This window comes from Staurois parvus, unplaced genomic scaffold (genome assembly GCF_062004578.1).
Source record: "Staurois parvus isolate SC_StPar_1 unplaced genomic scaffold, SC_StPar_1.0 ptg000169l, whole genome shotgun sequence".
NCBI lineage: Eukaryota > Metazoa > Chordata > Amphibia > Anura > Ranidae > Staurois > Staurois parvus.
In genome coordinates this window covers 2,322,501-2,340,242 of record NW_028317965.1, presented here as the reverse complement: position 1 = coordinate 2,340,242, position 17,742 = coordinate 2,322,501, and the positions used below count along the sequence as shown (strand labels likewise).

The following is a 17,742-nucleotide window of genomic DNA, read 5'->3' as shown; positions in this document are numbered from 1 at the left end:
GGAAGAATGCTCCTTATATTGGTGGTCAGGGGGAAGAATGCTCCTTATATTGGTGGTCAGAGGGAAAAATGATCCTTCCATTGGTGGTCAGTGGAAAGAATGACCCTTACATTGGTGGTTAGGGGGATGAATGCCCCTTACATTGGTGGCCAGGGGAAAGAATGATCCTTACATCGGTGGTCAGGGGGAAGAATGGCCCTTACATTGGTGGTCATTAGGAAGAATGCCCTTTAACTTGATGGTCAGTGGGACAACCAATGAAAGCTATGTCTGTGTAAGCTCTGGTTTGCTCTGGAACAAAGCTTACACAGATTTAGGGACCCTGCCCCTGATTCCACCTGACATCATTTGGGAATGGCAATTTGCCACTCACGCATCCAGCCCTACATCATGTGAAAAAGAGGAGAATGTGACATACATCCTCATTCATAGACGTTCAGCTATTTCATAGCAAACAAGAGCGCAGGAAAGGTAACAAAGAGGGTGGGTTATCCAGCAAGCTTCGATTGAAAAACAAAAAGTTAATTCATCTCACCAACCATAACTAAATATTTGTTTTAAGACGACTGTCCCTCTAGGACAAGTGCCTAATGAATGGATATTGTTACATAGACCCACATCAGAAATGTCTATCATTTGTTGGCAGCTGTTCACATCCCTTTCAGGAACACTGTGTAATCTGCTAACAGATACAGACAGGATAAAGCTTAGTCTGTCTTGGAGCTGCTCATAGCATCTAGTTGTTCTATAAGTTCCCGGAACTGCTTCTCTCTCACCGACCACCATAACAAAATACAACATTTCTTTTCCAAAGCTCTCCATCGCACTAATTATGCAGTAAGCTTGAAATCAATCACTTGACAGCTCACTTTACTGGAAGTGGAAACTTTTATGAACAGGCTGATTGAGCCCAGGCACTTGTGGAGGTAGTCACTCCGGAGTTTGGAGAGAGATTTTAATTTTCCAAAGTTAAAGACAGGAGGAGCCCTGACTACGACTGACGGTCTACTCCATGTAAATGCAGACTAAAAATAGGAACACGTTGCCTGCATGGAATACAAACTGTTCCCTCTCTCAGCTCTAATTCACTTCAAAGGGAAAAAGTTGAGGAGGTGACAAAAGAAAAAAAAAAGAAAAGATGGAATTAAAATAATTCGGCCATTAAGGACCATTTCATCATGAAGAGTGTGAATTTCTATTACCTCTTGCTGTACTTGACTTACCTGAACCCTGTCTGCTCCACCGACGCCTGCGAGATCTGTGACTGCAGTGGCTTCAGTCTGGTGTGCCCAGCACAGGCACCAGCTCACAGGTCCCCTGATATCAAACTGTAAGTAACTACCCTTCCAATGGTCTGCCTTACATTAATGTGTTTGCTTTGCCTGTTCAAATAAAACTTTTTTCACTTTAACCATCTGTTATGTGATGCTAGTTATCTTCGATATTGATGTAGATGTTCTGTATTTCAAACATAACATAGGCAAGGGCAAAAACAGATATCTAAATATATGAGTTACATTAACTTTACTTAAATTATTATCACTTATTAACTTTTAAAGCGTTGTGTTTTGATGGGCTGCACCTATTAAATATAAGAGTTTCATGATGATATTATTGCTAATTAACCTATAAAGCACCAATGTGTCCTTATGGGCTACACATTTATGAATTTATAAAGCACTGATGTGTTCTTATTGGGTGAATTTATTAGTTTACAAAGCAACAATAGTGTTCTGATGGGATGCATTTATTAGCTTATACAGCACCAGCGTGTCCTTATGGACAACACTTATTCATTTAGAAAGCACCAACGCATTTTGATGGGATGCATTTATTAACCTATAAAACACCAACGCGTTCTGATGGGATGCATTTATTAACCTATAAAGCACCAACGCGTTCTGATGGGATGCATTTATTAACTTATAAAGCACCAACGCATTCTGATGGGATGCATTTATTAACCTATAAAGCACCAACGCGTTCTGATGGGATGCATTTCTTATAATGATGGGATGCATTTATTAACTTATAATGCACCAACGCATTCTGATGGGATGCATTTATTAACCTATAAAGCACCAACGCATTCTGATGGGATGCATTTATTAACCTATAAAGCACCAACACGTTCTGATGGGATGCATTTATTAACCTATAAAGCACCAACGCGTTCTGATGGGATGCATTTATTAACCTGTAAAGCACCAACGCGTTCTGATGGGATGCATTTATTAACCTATAAAGCACCAACGCGTTCTGATGGGATGCATTAAATAACCTATAAAGCACCACCGCGTTCTGATGGGATGCATTTATTAACCTATAAAGCACCACCGCGTTCTGATGGGATGCATTTATTAACCTATAAAGCACCAACGCGTTCTGATGGGATGCATTTATTAACCTATAAAGCACCAACGCGTTCTAATGGGATGCATTAAATAACCTATAAAGCACTACCGCGTTCTCATGGGATGCATTTATTAACCTGTAAAGCACCAACGCGTTCTCATGGGATGCATTTATTAACCTATAAAGCACCAACGCATTCTGATGGGAAGCATTTATTAACCTATAAAGCACCAACGCGTTCTGATGGGATGCATTTATTAACCTATAAAGCACCAACGCGTTCTCATGGGATGCATTTATTAACCTATAAAGCACCAACGCGTTCTGATGGGATGCATTTATTAACCTATAAAGCACCAACGCGTTCTGATGGGATGCATTTATTAACCTATAAAGCACCAACCCGTTCTGATGGGATGCATTTATTAACCTATAAAGCACCAACCCGTTCTGATGGGATGCATTTATTAACCTATAAAGCACCAACGCGTTTTGATGGGATGCATTTCTTATAATGATGGGATGCATTTATTAACTTATAAAGTTCAGAATGTAGCACAATTGGAAGTTTGATCTTTATTATTTAAAGAATTCATTGAGAGTTATCTACTAAAACTGGACAATGCAAAATTTGGTGCAGCATAGAAACCAATCAGCTTCCAGGATTTATTGCCAAAACTTAGTTGAACAAGCTGAAGTTAAAAGCTGATTGGCTACCATGCACAGCTGCTCTCCCTCATTGGATATTAGTTCATCAATGATAAAAATGTAAGTACAAGATAGTTGTTTTTTTTTAAATGTATGCTTTATTTTTATATAAATAATTTATATACTGTATATATAAAGTTTGATTATTGTGGTGTTTTTTTTGGGGGGGGGATCCACCTGGTTACTTGCATAGACATGCATGTTTACCTACAGGTGTTGTACAACCACTTACACTTTGCATTTTTTCCCATTTTGGATGTACACGGCTTGATTTTGGTTCAAGTTGTTTTCACCTCCAGCTGTGTCTGCCCCATATTGGCTCTACATGTCCACGCCCTCAAGAGTAGTTATTTTAGCCAATACGAGTTGGCAAATCTGCAAGATAGAGTAGGGCTTGGCCAGAGAGGGATCACTTTGACGCAGTTGGCCAGCTTGATCATGTATTGCAATAAATGGAAACTAAGAATCCCCATTTTACAATTAATAATTTTTTATAGGTAAGGGTTAACAAGTGGAAACACATCCTTAGTATCTTATGTGTTGTATACAGTTAATGAAACTATTTGGACCTGAGCAATCATACCTCCATTTCTACTGCACGGTGCAGGTTGGTAACTATACAGGGCAGGTATGCCTGAAGTTGCTATATTACTGACTACAAGTGTAGTACTTACACATGTATTGCAGATGTGTGTGTGTGTGTATATGTGTGTCTTACATTTTTATTACATATTCAAAGTATGCCTGATATATATATATATATATATATATATGGCACTCTTGTCTGCCTTCTACAATACAGTGCTAGCTCTCTAACAGGATATTTGGCCAGCTTGAGGACTGTCATGCAAGGTTGTAGGAAAGTCAAAACTTACACAGGAGTTTTGGGGGCAGGGCTAGGACAAGGGTTTGGCAGAAGGGGCAGCTGCACAGGGCACAGTGGTAGGGGAGGATGCCCCCTCACCACATGCAGACCTCAGATCCATGGCTAGCAACCAGTGAGCTGTACCTTCATACCAAAGAAGAGATTTGTGAAAAGAGAAATCTCTTTTCACAAATCTCTTCTTTGGTCTGCATATTTTTTGGCTACTGGATGAAAGCCATATATTGGGTGATACAGTAATTTATATTTGAACCTCTAAATCTATCTTTTACTAGCTGTACCTTCATGCCTGCTCTGACAGCTACTGTTGCCATGCTGTGCTCTAACATACCTGCTCTTCTCCCCATCCTCCCACAGCTGACACAAAAACACACCATGCATGTGCAACTACCTTCTAGCCACAGGAAAGCAAGCAATTGGCCACATCTGTTTTTCAGTAGTTACAATTAATTACAAATACATTTCTTCTGCTTCATCTAAAATGTGTGCAGTGCTTCCCCTGTGGGAGCCATGGATTAGAATGGATCCTCCTGTTCTTTGCCTCAACCTCTGGAACGTCTCAGCTCTTCTAGTACACTGGGGTGAATGTTTGACCATGTGAGGGCGCAGACACTCTCTGGAAGTAACACTTAATAGTCAACTATCAGACCTCTTTAAAAGAATGAGCACCAAGCAGTTCAATAAAAGTAACAATATATTGCTTTAAATTTAGGGAGTTACAAAGAGTATTTAAAACTTTTAGTATGCAAAATGGTAAGTAATCAAAAACTGGGAACCATTTCACACTAGACATCCAGCTCAACATAAACAGTAACACCTCAAGGGAAGCTGTGACCAGTAATAAACCTCAAACTGTCAAAGGCAATACTATACTAATAGGGCACATTAATGGTAGTTGTGCTAGGCCTAGGCTGACTGGTGTGCACTGTCCTTGTAGAAGAAAAGTGGATAACAGAAAGGGTCAAAGGGAGGGGTGAACGAACGAAACCAGCGCTCCAGTCTTCATACAACCAAGGCGATGCCAAAATGCCAACCGAAGAGGTGTTGGCCTTTTAATTTCGGGAAATCTGACCACTAGTGGAAAAGAACAGACAAGGGCGCACTCCCATCGTGCATTACCGTGGTAAAACACATATTTATTGATAACAATGTGGATAACAGAAAGGGTCAAAGGGAGGGGTGAACGAACGAAACCAGCGCTCCAGTCTTCATACAACCAAGGCGATGCCAACCGAAGAGGTGTTGGCCTTTTAATTTCGGGAAATCTGACCACTAGTGGAAAAGAACAGACAAGGGCGCACTCTCATCGTGCATTACCGTGGTAAAACACATATTTATTGATAACAATGTGGATAACAGAAAGGGTCAAAGGGAGGGGTGAACGAACAAAACCAGCGCTCCAGTCTTCATACAACCAAGGCGATGCCAAAATGTCAACCGAAGAGGTGTTGGCCTTTTAATTTCGGGAAATCTGACCACTAGTGGAAAAGAACAGACAAGGGCGCACTCCCATCGTGCATTACCGTGGTAAAACACATATTTATTGATAACAATGTGGATAACAGAAAGGGTCAAAGGGAGGGGTGAACGAACGAAACCAGCGCTCCAGTCTTCATACAACCAAGGCGATGCCAACCGAAGAGGTGTTGGCCTTTTAATTTCGGGAAATCTGACCACTAGTGGAAAAGAACAGACAAGGGCGCACTCTCATCGTGCATTACCGTGGTAAAACACATATTTATTGATAACAATGTGGATAACAGAAAGGGTCAAAGGGAGGGGTGAACGAACAAAACCAGCGCTCCAGTCTTCATACAACCAAGGCGATGCCAAAATGCCAACCGAAGAGGTGCTGCCCTTTTAAGATCTGGAAATCTGACCACTAGTGGAAAAGAACAGACAAGGGCGCACTCTCATCGTGCATTACCGTGGTAAAACATGTATTTATTGAAAAAAGAGGATATATACTCACAAACCAACGTGATAAAAGGCAGCAAAAGTAGTCCACAAGGACAGTCACAATGCATCTGTGTCTAATGATGCAGATAGGCTAACGCTTTTCGGGAGCTGAACCCCCTTCCTCAGAGCTCAGAGTTAGCCTATCTGCATCATTAGACACAGATGCATTGTGGAGCATGTGCAGCATGTGATCCAATGGCTGGTTCCTTCTCTCCCAGTTTCTAAGGAGTCTGAACTCCCAGGATGCATCTGTCTGTTTTCATCAGAATGATGGAAATGTATTAACTCATTTATTTAAACAATTTCAAGTATATGTAAAACAGTAAATTTATTGTGGGCTCCATCTTGTGGATGAATTTAATATAATGAATTTCCCTGCTGAAGGCAGAACACCCTGAAACACATTGTGTCTGTGTTGCTTACCCTTCCATTACGTCATGCAAAACAGCAGCACATCAAACATTCAGCAGAATAGGGTAGATTCCTATTGCATTCTGGGAACAGACCAAGATTCAAGGAAGAATACCTATGTCTCTTGTATTTAGATGATATTTGTTTATCCTGGTGTTCAGCTTTAAGGTTATATATTGCTTTTCCATTAGAATCAATGTTCTCCGGTAAAATATTTATTCCAGTCTGCATTGACATAAACAACAGCAAAAATCAAATATACGACTATACTGTTGGGCTTTTTCTACCTGGCAATGGCTGGAAGTACATACAATCAATATATGAAATATACAAAGACAATGAAATGATTAAGCTGCGGATGGCAATAAATCTATGCTCGCCAGCGATACTGCCTATAGGAAATGTGGGCTTAGTCCACAGCATGTGCTCCAATGGCTGGTTCCTTCGCTCTCAGTTTCTAAGAACGAGTCTGAGCTCCCAGGATGCATCTGTCTGTTTTCATCAAAATGATGGAAATGTATTTAAACAGTCTCTAGAATATGTAAAACAGTAAATTTATTGTGGGCGCCATCTAGTGGCTGAATTTAATATAATGAATTTCCCTGCTGAAGGCAGAACACTGTGAAACACGTTATATCTATGTTGCTTTCCCTTCCATTACGTCATGCAAATCAGCAGCACATCAAACATTCAGCACTCCTATTGCATTCTGGGAACAGACCAAGATTCAAGGAAGAATACCTATGTGTCTTGTATTTAGATGATATTTGTTTATCCCGATGTTCAGCTTTAAGGTTATGTATATCCAAATACCACCCAAAACGCACTCTCCGCTCCTCACAAGACCTCCTTCTCTCTAGTTCCCTGGTCACCTCCTCCAATGCCCGCCTCCAGGACTTTTCCAGAGCTTCACCCATCCTCTGGAGCTCCTTACCCCAATTCACAAACTATCACCTACTCTCCTCTCCTTTAGGTACACCCTGAAAACCCACCTCTTCAGGGAAGTCTACCCCGCCCTCTGCTAATCACTGATCTCCTCCACTCTTCCTACCACTCCATCCCCCACAGCTATTCCTCCCGTACCACTATCCCCTCCCTCCTAGATTGTAAGCTCCAAGGAGCACGGCCCTCGAACCCCTCGTGTATCGCATTGTATTGTTATTGTACTGTCTCATGTATTGTCTCCTATTGTAATGTACAGCGCTGAGCGAACTGTTGGCGCTATATAAATACTGTATAATAATAATGTATTGCTTTTCCATTAGAATCAATGTTCTCCAGTGAAATATTTATTCCAGTCTGCACTGACATAAACAACAACAAAAATCAAATATACGACTATACTGTTGGGCTTTTCTACCCGGCAATGGCTTTCAGGGCATTGTCTTGCAGCAGCAGTTTTTGAAATGGACTGGATATTATATTTGACTATCTCCCTGTGAGCTCTTCTCTGCGGCTTTTAAGATTTTAAAGTAAAGAGGTGATTTCAGAAAGAAAAGCAATACAGAGGAAACTTAGTGAGCCGTAAACTTGCTCACACTTTTATGAGGCATTTGATAGAAAAGATTTCTTATTTTAAGTAAAAAGTGCTTTTTCACGCAATTATGGGTTTTTTTTTTTACTCAATTGCATTCTAGTAGCCTTCAATTCATGCCGGCTGAATTTATTATCTGCGATGTCTTCGATAGTGAGTCAATGTAATGCCTTGGAGGATACCACAGTGTGAGCCACAGTCTAAAAGAAAACAAGTTAGGATCTGACAATTTTCCCAAAAAGTTCCTATTTTCACAAAAAAAAAGCTGCGTAAATTGCCAGCAAGGTTGATAATGCAGAAGTGAGTGCTACAAAAGTAATCCAAGGAGATTTGGTGTGTTCTTTATGAAATAACCTTGTCTTGGATGACATTTGGAGTTAGTAGAGGTGCTCCATGTTTAATTCTGCAGATGACTGAATATTAAAGTGGAACTAAACTCTCTCTCTTTTTTAATTTAAATATTTATTAATTTTTCAGATAAACAAGTTATACAAAACATACTAATTAAAACCTTAGCATATTATCAAAACATTAATCCCTGCGGGATCTCTAGTGACCCACAGAACAGGATTCCCCAGGGCGCGGAGTCTAAGCCCCAGTCTGCCTTTTCACCAGAGCCCCTGATCGTGGGGATGGACTTGGCGCAGGACTGAGACCAGGTCGCGGCCCCTGAGTGCACCCAACTGTGGTAGAGGAGTCCGCCGAGGGTACCGGGGGAAAGCCTGATGTGAAGGGGCTGGCAGGTTTGGACAGTAGTGACTGGATCCGTGCGGAATGGATGGATCGTCTGGGTAGCGTCAGGCGTAGTCAGGCAGGCCAGGTCAGCAACGTGCGGGCAATGAGGTACCGGAGGATCAGGCAGAGAATGGTCAGGGTCACAAGCCGGGTTCAGTAACTCACGGGCAGCGCGGTACAGAGGATCAGGCAGAAGGATGGTCAGGCAAGCCAGGGGTTCAACAGGAGACGGTCAGCAGAGGTCAGGATCAAAGCAGGGTCAGCAACTAGGCAGATAAGCAGGAACACAGGATACCAGGTACAGGGGCTCATGGGAAACATACACCAAGGCACTGATCACAGGCCTGGTCATTCCTTAAATACACCTCCTGCAATCAGCCCCAGGTGTTGGCTGACTGCAGAATTGAGCTTCTGGCTGCTGAGAGCACCTGCTGGTCAGCCCTGGTACTGCAGCCCACACGGCAGGTGAGTCCCACCACCAGTGCTGAGTCCATTCCTGACAGGGACAATGGAAGAAGGGGAGGATCAGAGAAGTCAGGATCAAACAGTGTTTTTACACAATGCAGGGGATTAACCCCTTACGTTCCACAGTAAGTATAACAAGCATGCTTTACTGCATATACAGACTGATTTTACTGTTGTGGGTTTAGTAACACTTCAAGTCTCATAACAGCCTGACATCCATCAGACTTTCTAGCTGATATGTTTTAAGGGGCAAGCCGGAGGGCCTGTCCCCAGGAACGTGTCAACTGGCAAGTTTGATGGATATCAGGGTCTTATGAGTCTTATCTCTAATCAAGGACCACCTTGACACTTAGGTTTATGTACACCATTAGTTAGCCTATGGCTTTTGTGATAGAAAGTTGTTGGTAATGAACTATGTCTCTGCGTCCTTTTTTTTGTTTATTGCGGTGATGAAACCTGATGTCAGGAGGATGTAGCGTTCCAGCTCCACCACAGCTGCTGGTCTTATTCCAGTATCCTGGTTTTGGTTGTCCATGTGTAAGGTAATTGATGTAGCCAGTCTCTGGGTGGAGACCAAGCCTGATTTAAGCCAGCTAAGCCAGCATTCTCAGAATGAACTATATATATGTAAAGCAGTGCATAAATTGACAGCCCTATATGAGTACCTATAATAAATAAATACATTTGTAACACGTGTTCAAAGCTCCCTGTTTGTCTGCCCCACCTGCTAGTTTGGATTCCCTTGTTGACAACCTTGGATTGGATACTTTATGAACCCTGCCTTTTGACTACGGATTGGACCCTGACTATTCTGAACCTTGCCTGCCTTGTACCTGGACTGTCATTGGACCACTTTGCCTGTCTGCCAACCACAAGTACTTGTTTGCTGTGCTCACTTCACGCTTGCCCAGGCGTGGTAGCCAAGCACTATATTATTATTATTATTATACAGGATTTATATAGTGCCAACAGTTTGCTCAGCACTTTATATAGAATTGTATAGAAGACCTGGGGGAAACCGAGTACTGGTAGGCCTACTTGGCTTATGGGAAAGGTGGCTGCTATAGGTGAAGAACACAGAAGCCAGCTATAGTGTTTGACCACAGCGTTAGGGGTAAGCATGAGATGTGGCTCTTCCTTTCACATCTCACATACCATATTTTTGGCTCCATAAGACGCACTTTTTTCCCCCTAAAAAAGGGTGGAAAATGTCAGTGCATCTTATGGAGCGAATGTAAAGCGTCTGGTCCGGTATTTCTGCCGCCATCATGTCAGAATATCAGGCCGGCCGCTCAGCTCTTCTCTCCTGCAGGACCTTACCTGTTCCTCGCTCCAGCGCTGCAGTCTTCCCGCGGCGGCTTCTGTAACAGCCGGGTGCCCACTGCGCATGCACGAGAAGCGATGTACTTTGTGAATAGTCCGGCGTCTTCTGGGACGCATGACAGGTCCCAGAAGGCTCCGGGTCATTCACAAAGCGCAGCGCTTCTCGCGCATGCGCAGTGGGCACCCGGATGTCACAGAAGCCGCCACGGGAAGAAGAAGGAAGGACAACTCCGTGGAAGTAGGAGCGGGTACCTGTCAAATTTAGGTACCCGACCTCCCTCCCCAAAGGTCCGCAGTCTCTGATAATATCCTTTACTGTCTGCATTCTCTGGTCATCTCCTGTACTGTCTGCAGTCTCTGGTCATCTGTACTATGTCCACAGTCTCTGGTCATCTCCTGTACTATGTCCACAGTCTCTGGTCATCCCCTGAACTGTGTCCGCAGTCTCTGGTCATTCCCTGTACTGTGTCCACAGTCTCTGGTCATCCCCTGTACTGTGTCCGCAGTCTCTGGTCATTCCCTGTACTATGTCCGCAGTCTCTGGTCATACCCTGTACTATGTCCGCAGTCTCTGGTCATCTCCTGTACTGTGTCCGCAGTCTCTGGTCATCCCCTGAACTGTGTCCACAGTCTCTGGTCATCCCCCGTACTGTATCCGCAGTCTCTGGTCATCCCCAGTACTGTGTCCGCAATCTCTGGTCATCTCCTGTACTGTGTCCGCAGTCTCTGGTCATCTTCTGTACTGTGTCCGCAGTCTCTGGTCATCTTCTGTACTGTGTCCGCAGTCTCTGGTCATCTCCTGTACTGTGTTTGCAGTCCATTGGTTCTGAATATTTTTTTTCTTGTTTTTCTCCTCTAAAACCTAGGTGCGTCTTATGGAGCGAAAAATACGGTACCTTATTGCTGGCCCATTGAATTGATGGGTGACCTTAGTAACTAAAAGTAAATCACATGAGACAGGAAGGGTGGGCCAGGATCAGCCACCAAAGTAGCTAGTTAGCATTACAAAGGATCCAGGGATTAGGGGGTCCTAGAGCTCTCTAAAAAGATTTAGAGGTAGTGTACAGATACCAGAAAGTACCCAATTGTACAGCATAGGGGGTAGTTATATACAGCCACATGGCCTTAGGAAAATATCACCTTTATGAGGAATAGCAATGTGCTCTACAGATGTGTTTAGCATTTTGCTTGCTTCAGAATGAATGAGTAAAAAAAAAGCGTAGAAGAAGAGATGACCTTGTCAAAGTCATGTGACCAGCCTCTCCACCAATCATAGAGTGGTCTTTGCAGCACTATGCCAAAAACTCTCCATGGGACACTGCAGGTTCCACTCCACACTCCGCATTTTATGAATGGAACATAGCATGCAGGCGCAGTGTGAACTCTGCACTCTTCTGTGCTCAGCAATAGGGGTATCCACTCAGTTCTAAATGGGGGCTCTAGTGGTGCTCTACATATATATTGTTTCCTTATGGGTTTGTTTAATTATTATTATACAGGATTTCTATAGTGCCAACTGTTTGTGCAGCCCTTTACAATATAAGGGAGACAGTACAATTACAATATATTTCAGTACAGAAGGAATAGGAGGGCCTGGCTCATGGAGCTTACAATCTAAAGGAAGAGGGAGGTGATACAAAAGGTGATAGCTGTGGGGGATGATCTGGCGGAGGTGATTCAAGTACAGTTCTTAGGTGGAGGTGGGGTAGGCTTCCCTGAATAAGTGAGTTTTCAAAGATCGCCTAAAGGCAGGCAGGCTGGGGGCTGACCAGACATGCTGTGGTAGGGATTTACAAAGGATGGGAGAGGCTCTGGAGAAGTCCTGGAGGCGAGCGTGGGAGGAGGTGATGAGGGAGTTAGAGAGCAAGATATCTTGGGAGGAGCAGAGCGGGTGATTTGGACGATATCTGCGGATAAGGTTGGTGATGTAGCAAGGGGCAGTGATGTGGATGGCTTTGTATGCTGTGGTTAGTATTTTGAATTTTATACATTGGGTTATTGGAAGCCAGTGAAGGGATTGGCAGAGTTGGGCAGTAGTCGCTGATCAGTTGGTAAGGTGTATAAGTCTAGCAGCAGCATTCATAATAAACTGAAGGGGGGATAGCCTGTGTAACGGTAGACCAGTGAGGAGGGAGTTGCAGTAATCGAGGCGGGATATAACCAAGGCATGAATAAGTTGTTTTGTGGTGTCATTGATCAGAAAGGGGCAGATTTGGAAGATGTTCTGGAGGTTGAGGCAGCAGGATTTAGCCAGTGAGTGGATGTGGGGCCCAAAGGAGAGGTCAGAGTCTAGGATTATTCCTAGCACCCTGGCATGAGGGGAAGGACCAATGGTTGTGCTCAGGGGCGGACTGACCATTTGGAAACTCGGGCACTGCCCGAGGGCCTGGGGTCAGTAGAGGGCCCCATGAGATGCCCCTGGTACCTTTTTCATAGACTTTTTTGAGTTTTGGCAAGGACACAGGGGCCCCATGATCCCCTATTGCCCGGGGGCCCCATGAGTTGTCAGTCCGCCCCTGGTTGTGCTGTTGATCTTAATGGTAAAGTCGTGAGTGGGGGATCGGGGAGGAGGAAATATTACAAGCTCGGTTTTGGAAAGATTGAGTTTAAGGTTTAATGAGTGGGGTATGTTGTATAAGTCACCCAATCAGAAAACCTTTGGCTGAATGTACAGATTTCTGTAATAAATTCACCTTGTGAAACATTGACAAATGTACACTGTTCAGTACTGCAATTCCTTCCAATCTCACACAACAATCGCGTCCCTCTCAAGGTCTACTCATCAAGACTCAATAGACAAAATATTGGAACTGGATCCAAGAAAACGGTTTATACATAATGACTTCATGTCATTTGTTTAACTAAATCCAAGTAGTAATGAGGAAGAGTTCATATTCATTATTTTTTTCTCTTATATAAATCTGTTGTTTTCTATAATAGTTTATATATCAATGTAATATAGGAGGGCTGTACTGAAAGTAACACAAAAGTGGGAATCATTTCTAAATTAATTATTTTTTCTAATTTTTCTAATTTCACATGCTGGTAAAGTAACTCTTCCACTATAGTAACTTCTTCATTGCAGGTAAATAATGGATCCCAAGCAGAAGAAATGTGCCGTCATTGAGTTTTTGGCTGTCTGACATCCACAGAAGGCTACAGAATGTTTACGGAGATGACATCACTCACAAGAGCTCTGTGTACAGATGGATAAAGAAGTTTAAATAGTATCATCTCTCTAAATATTCTGTAGCCTTCTATGGATGTTGGACAGCCTGCACCCCTCCTTTATCAAGAACTCAATTGGTTCAGAACTGTAACCTAAGATATTATTATTATTATTATTATTATTATTATTGTTAAATTATTATTATTGTGTTTAACCTTTTTTTGGACACTCTAAAATGACTATTTCATGGAACTAGTAGGACTGTTAGGAATTATTCAATATTTCCTTTTTTCTCTTTGTTAAACTTTAACACAGCACCTATAGTGTGATACTGTGTAGCTTTTCACTGACCTTTTTTGTTTTTTTTGTTGTTGTAACTATATTTGTAAAACCAAATAAAAATGTATTATGGAAAAAAAACTCTACAAAAAAAGAACTCAGTGATGGCACATTGCTTTTGCTTGGAATCTATTATTTACCTGCAATGCAAAAAGAAGAGTTACTACAGAGGAAGAGTTACTCTAGCAACATGTAAAATTTGAATGACCTATTTAAGTTAATAAAAAAGTTATAGCAACTTTTGCATTACTTTGGGTATATATATATATATATATATATATACACTCACCTGCCACCTTATTAGGTACACCTGTTTAGTTGCTTGGTAACATAAATTCTTAATCAGCCAATCACATGACAGCAACTCAATGCATTTAGGCATCTAGACGTTGTGAAGGCAACTTGCTGAAGTTCAAACCGAGCATCAGAATGGGGAAGAGAAGGGATTTTAGTGACTTTGAATGCAACATGCTTGTTGATGCCAGACGGGCTGGTCTGAGTAATTCAAAAACTGCTGATCTACTGGGATTTTCATGCACAACCATCTCTAGGTTTTACAGAGAATGGGCCGAAAAAGAGAAAATATCCAGCGAGCGGCAGTTGTGTTAATAAAAATGCCTTGTTGATGTTAGAGGTCAGAGGAGAATGGGCAGACTGGTTGCTGTGACATTCGATGGTAGGGTCAAAATTTGGCGTAAACAACACGAAAGCATGGCTCTATCCTGCCTTTTATCAATGGTTCAGGCTGGTGGTAATGGTGTGGGGGAGATTTTCTTGGCACTAGCAAGGTGAACTTAAAGCGGAGTCCCACCCAAAAGGGGAAGTTGCACTTTAAAGATTGATTCCCCGTTCCCCATTAAGGATTGACACCTTTATGGAGTGGGGGGGAATGGGTACCCGAATTTGACAGGTACCCGCTCCCACTTCTGCTGCGATCGCCTAGGCAATCGGAAGCGGAAGGTGTCCTCCTACCCTCCCTCCCTGAATTCTTGTGGGACTATCTATCTATCTATCTATCTATCTATCTATCTATCTATCTATCTATCTATCTATCTCATATCTATCTATCTATCTATCTATCTATCTATCTATCTATCTATCGGTCAATTGATCCATCTAGCAGCACAGTGGCTAAATGGTTAGCACTTCCACCTGGCAGTATTAGCATCGTCAGTTCAAATCCCACCCACCTGCCTGGAGTTTGCATGTTCTCCCTGTGCCTGCATGGGTTTCCTCCCACATTCCAAAGACATGCTGGTAAGTTAATTGGCTCCTGTCTAAATTGTCCCTAGTATGTGTATGTATGAATGTAAGTTAGGGACCTTAGACTGTACACCCCTTGAGGGTTAGGGACTGATGTGAATGTACAATATATATGTAAAGTACTATGTAAATTGACTGCGCTATGTAAGTACCTGTAATAAATAAATATACATATACACCCATCTTCAGGGTGAGAGAACCTTGTCTGGATTATGTTGGGGGTCAAGTTGTAAGATTGCGGAGTGATAAGCAGTACAGGAGTACATGCACATAGATATTGGAGGCAGAATGAAGCTCTGACATTTTCACGTGACCGGGGAGTCTCAGCTGGTACATACAGCTAGCTGTATTCCACACGTTGTGCATTGCTGTATGCCTTTGTACTTGTGTAAATACAGATGCTCTTTTACATTGTATTTTACTCACATATGTGCGTGTGACTATTTTGGCTGAATGCGGAAATTTCATGTTCGGGAATATATGTCATACACACATGCGGAGGTAAACCCTAATGCAAAAAAAGCATTTGGATTTATACGAGTAAAAGCGCGTACAGCAATGCACTTCTATGGCCGCTTGCAGGAACAACTCTGAGGGCTTTACTCTAGAGCTCCCATGCGCCTGCCAATGTCCCTGTGTGTGTACCCTAAAGGGGGAATATGAGTAAGGGGGAACCAGGGGCGGACTGACAACTCATGGGGCCCCCGGGCAATAGGGGATCATGGGGCCCCTGTGTCCTTACACAAACTCAAAAAAGCCTATGAAAAAGGTACCAGGGGTATCTCATGGGGCCCCCTACTGACCCCGGGCCCTCGGGCAGTGCCCGAGTTTCCAAATGGTCAGTCCACCCCTGGGGAACTTGAGGCTTGGGTTGATAAAGAGAAAAAAAGAGACAAAAGGAAAAAAGAAAGATGGGGAGAAAAGAGGGGAGGGGTTGAAAGGAGAAGATGTAAGTAGGGAGGCACATGGGAGAAGAAGGGTTAGTTTAGGGGTCCGCATTGATATGTATAAGTCACAATTGGGTTGATTTACTAAAACTGGAGAGTGAACAATCTGGTGCAGCTCTGCAGAGAAACCAATCAGCTTCCAGTTTTTTGGGGGGGTTTTTGTCAAAACTTATCCACACATAAACGGGCGGGTGGGATCTTCGCTGTTCTGACTGATTATACTCATATGTCCCATCAGAACTTGCATCTGGCACACCCTCGGACACAGCACATTACAGAAAGGGGCATGGGTGCTGTGATTGGCCCTCCCAATCATGTGATGGCTGTGTTCAATCACAATGTAAACAGAGGCATGCCTCTGTAGTGACTCTCCTCACTGACAGCTCAGTGCGGGAGGGAGGGGGGTGATGCTGCAGTCTGTTTAGTGTTCAGCTACACACAGATGACACAAACTTCAGCTATCCTCACACAGTACACCAAGCACCATATGTCCTTGTCCAAGTGTCCCATCAACATCTGTACCCGTGTACCAGTGCACAAAACATCTGTCACAGTGAACTAGTGTCCCATCAACATCTTTCACAGTGTAGCAGTGCACAAAATATCTGCAATAGTGTTCCATTGCAACATCAACACCTGTCAGCGTCCCTAGTGGATCATCAACATCTGTCGGTGTCCGCCGGTGGACTATCAACATCTGTCACAGTGTACTACTGCACAAAACCATCAGTGTAACAGTGTCTCACCAAAAAATAAATAAATAATTTAAAGCCAAGTAATTATAAGAAAATGCCGCGCCCCTGGAATTTACAATTATCTCTTCCTAATTAATAACTGTGTCACATGAAATAAAATAAAAATGAATAGTGATAAATGAATATAAATACTTAAATCCACTGTGCCATATTCATTAATATTACTAAATTAAATAAATTCAATATAAAAGTGAAATAAATAAAACATGAATAGTGAGAAATAAATAGATTATACTTAAATACACTGTGACTTATTCATTAGTATTACTAAATTAAATCAATTCAATATAAACATGAAACAATATATATAAAAGTGAAACAATATATATAAGTGATTGTCCCAAAATAATTTGTGTATTCCATACGTTGTTTCAATCTGTGCTTCAATTTTGACATTCATATGCGTTCACCTCTACCTCCTACCCCCATCATAGACTGCCTCTTCACAGATCCCCAACCCCCATCATAGACCTCCCCATCATAGACCCCCTCCCCCATCATAGACCACCCCATCACAGACCCCCAACCTCCATCATAGACCTCCCCATCATAGACCACCCCATCACAGACCCCCAACCCCCATCATAGACCTCCCCATCATAGACCACCCCATCACAGATCCCCAACCCCCATCATAGACCTCCCCATCATAGACCACCCCATCACAGACCCCCAACCCCCATCATAGACCGCCCCATCACAGACCCTCTACCCCCATCACAGACCGCCCCATCACATACCCTATGTGTAGACCTGCCCTATGTGGGGAGGCTGCGGTCTGGAAAGGAATGTTTCTGGGTCTGGATCGCGACAGTGGTCCGCCATTTAGTGATGCCTGTCCTAGTCGATTGGCAGATGGATGAGAGCGGCAATGTCATGTTGGTGCTATGACTCAG

At 42.9% G+C, this 17,742-nt stretch overlaps 1 protein-coding gene across 2 annotated transcripts in view; it reads left to right on the top strand.

The window, feature by feature from the left end:
* The first annotated feature begins 702 nt into the window (after positions 1 to 702).
* LHCGR (luteinizing hormone/choriogonadotropin receptor) overlaps positions 703 to 17,742 on the top strand; it is a 209,596-nt gene continuing 192,556 nt past the window's right edge. The window contains exon 1 of one of the 2 annotated variants that reach the window (XM_089676442.1): positions 703 to 1,330. In XM_089676442.1, coding sequence (XP_089532568.1) covers positions 1,179 to 1,330 — 152 coding nt within the window. In that variant the 5' untranslated portion in view covers positions 703 to 1,178. The remainder of the gene's footprint in view (positions 1,331 to 17,742) is intronic. The other variant, XM_089676441.1, reaches the window with a different exon arrangement.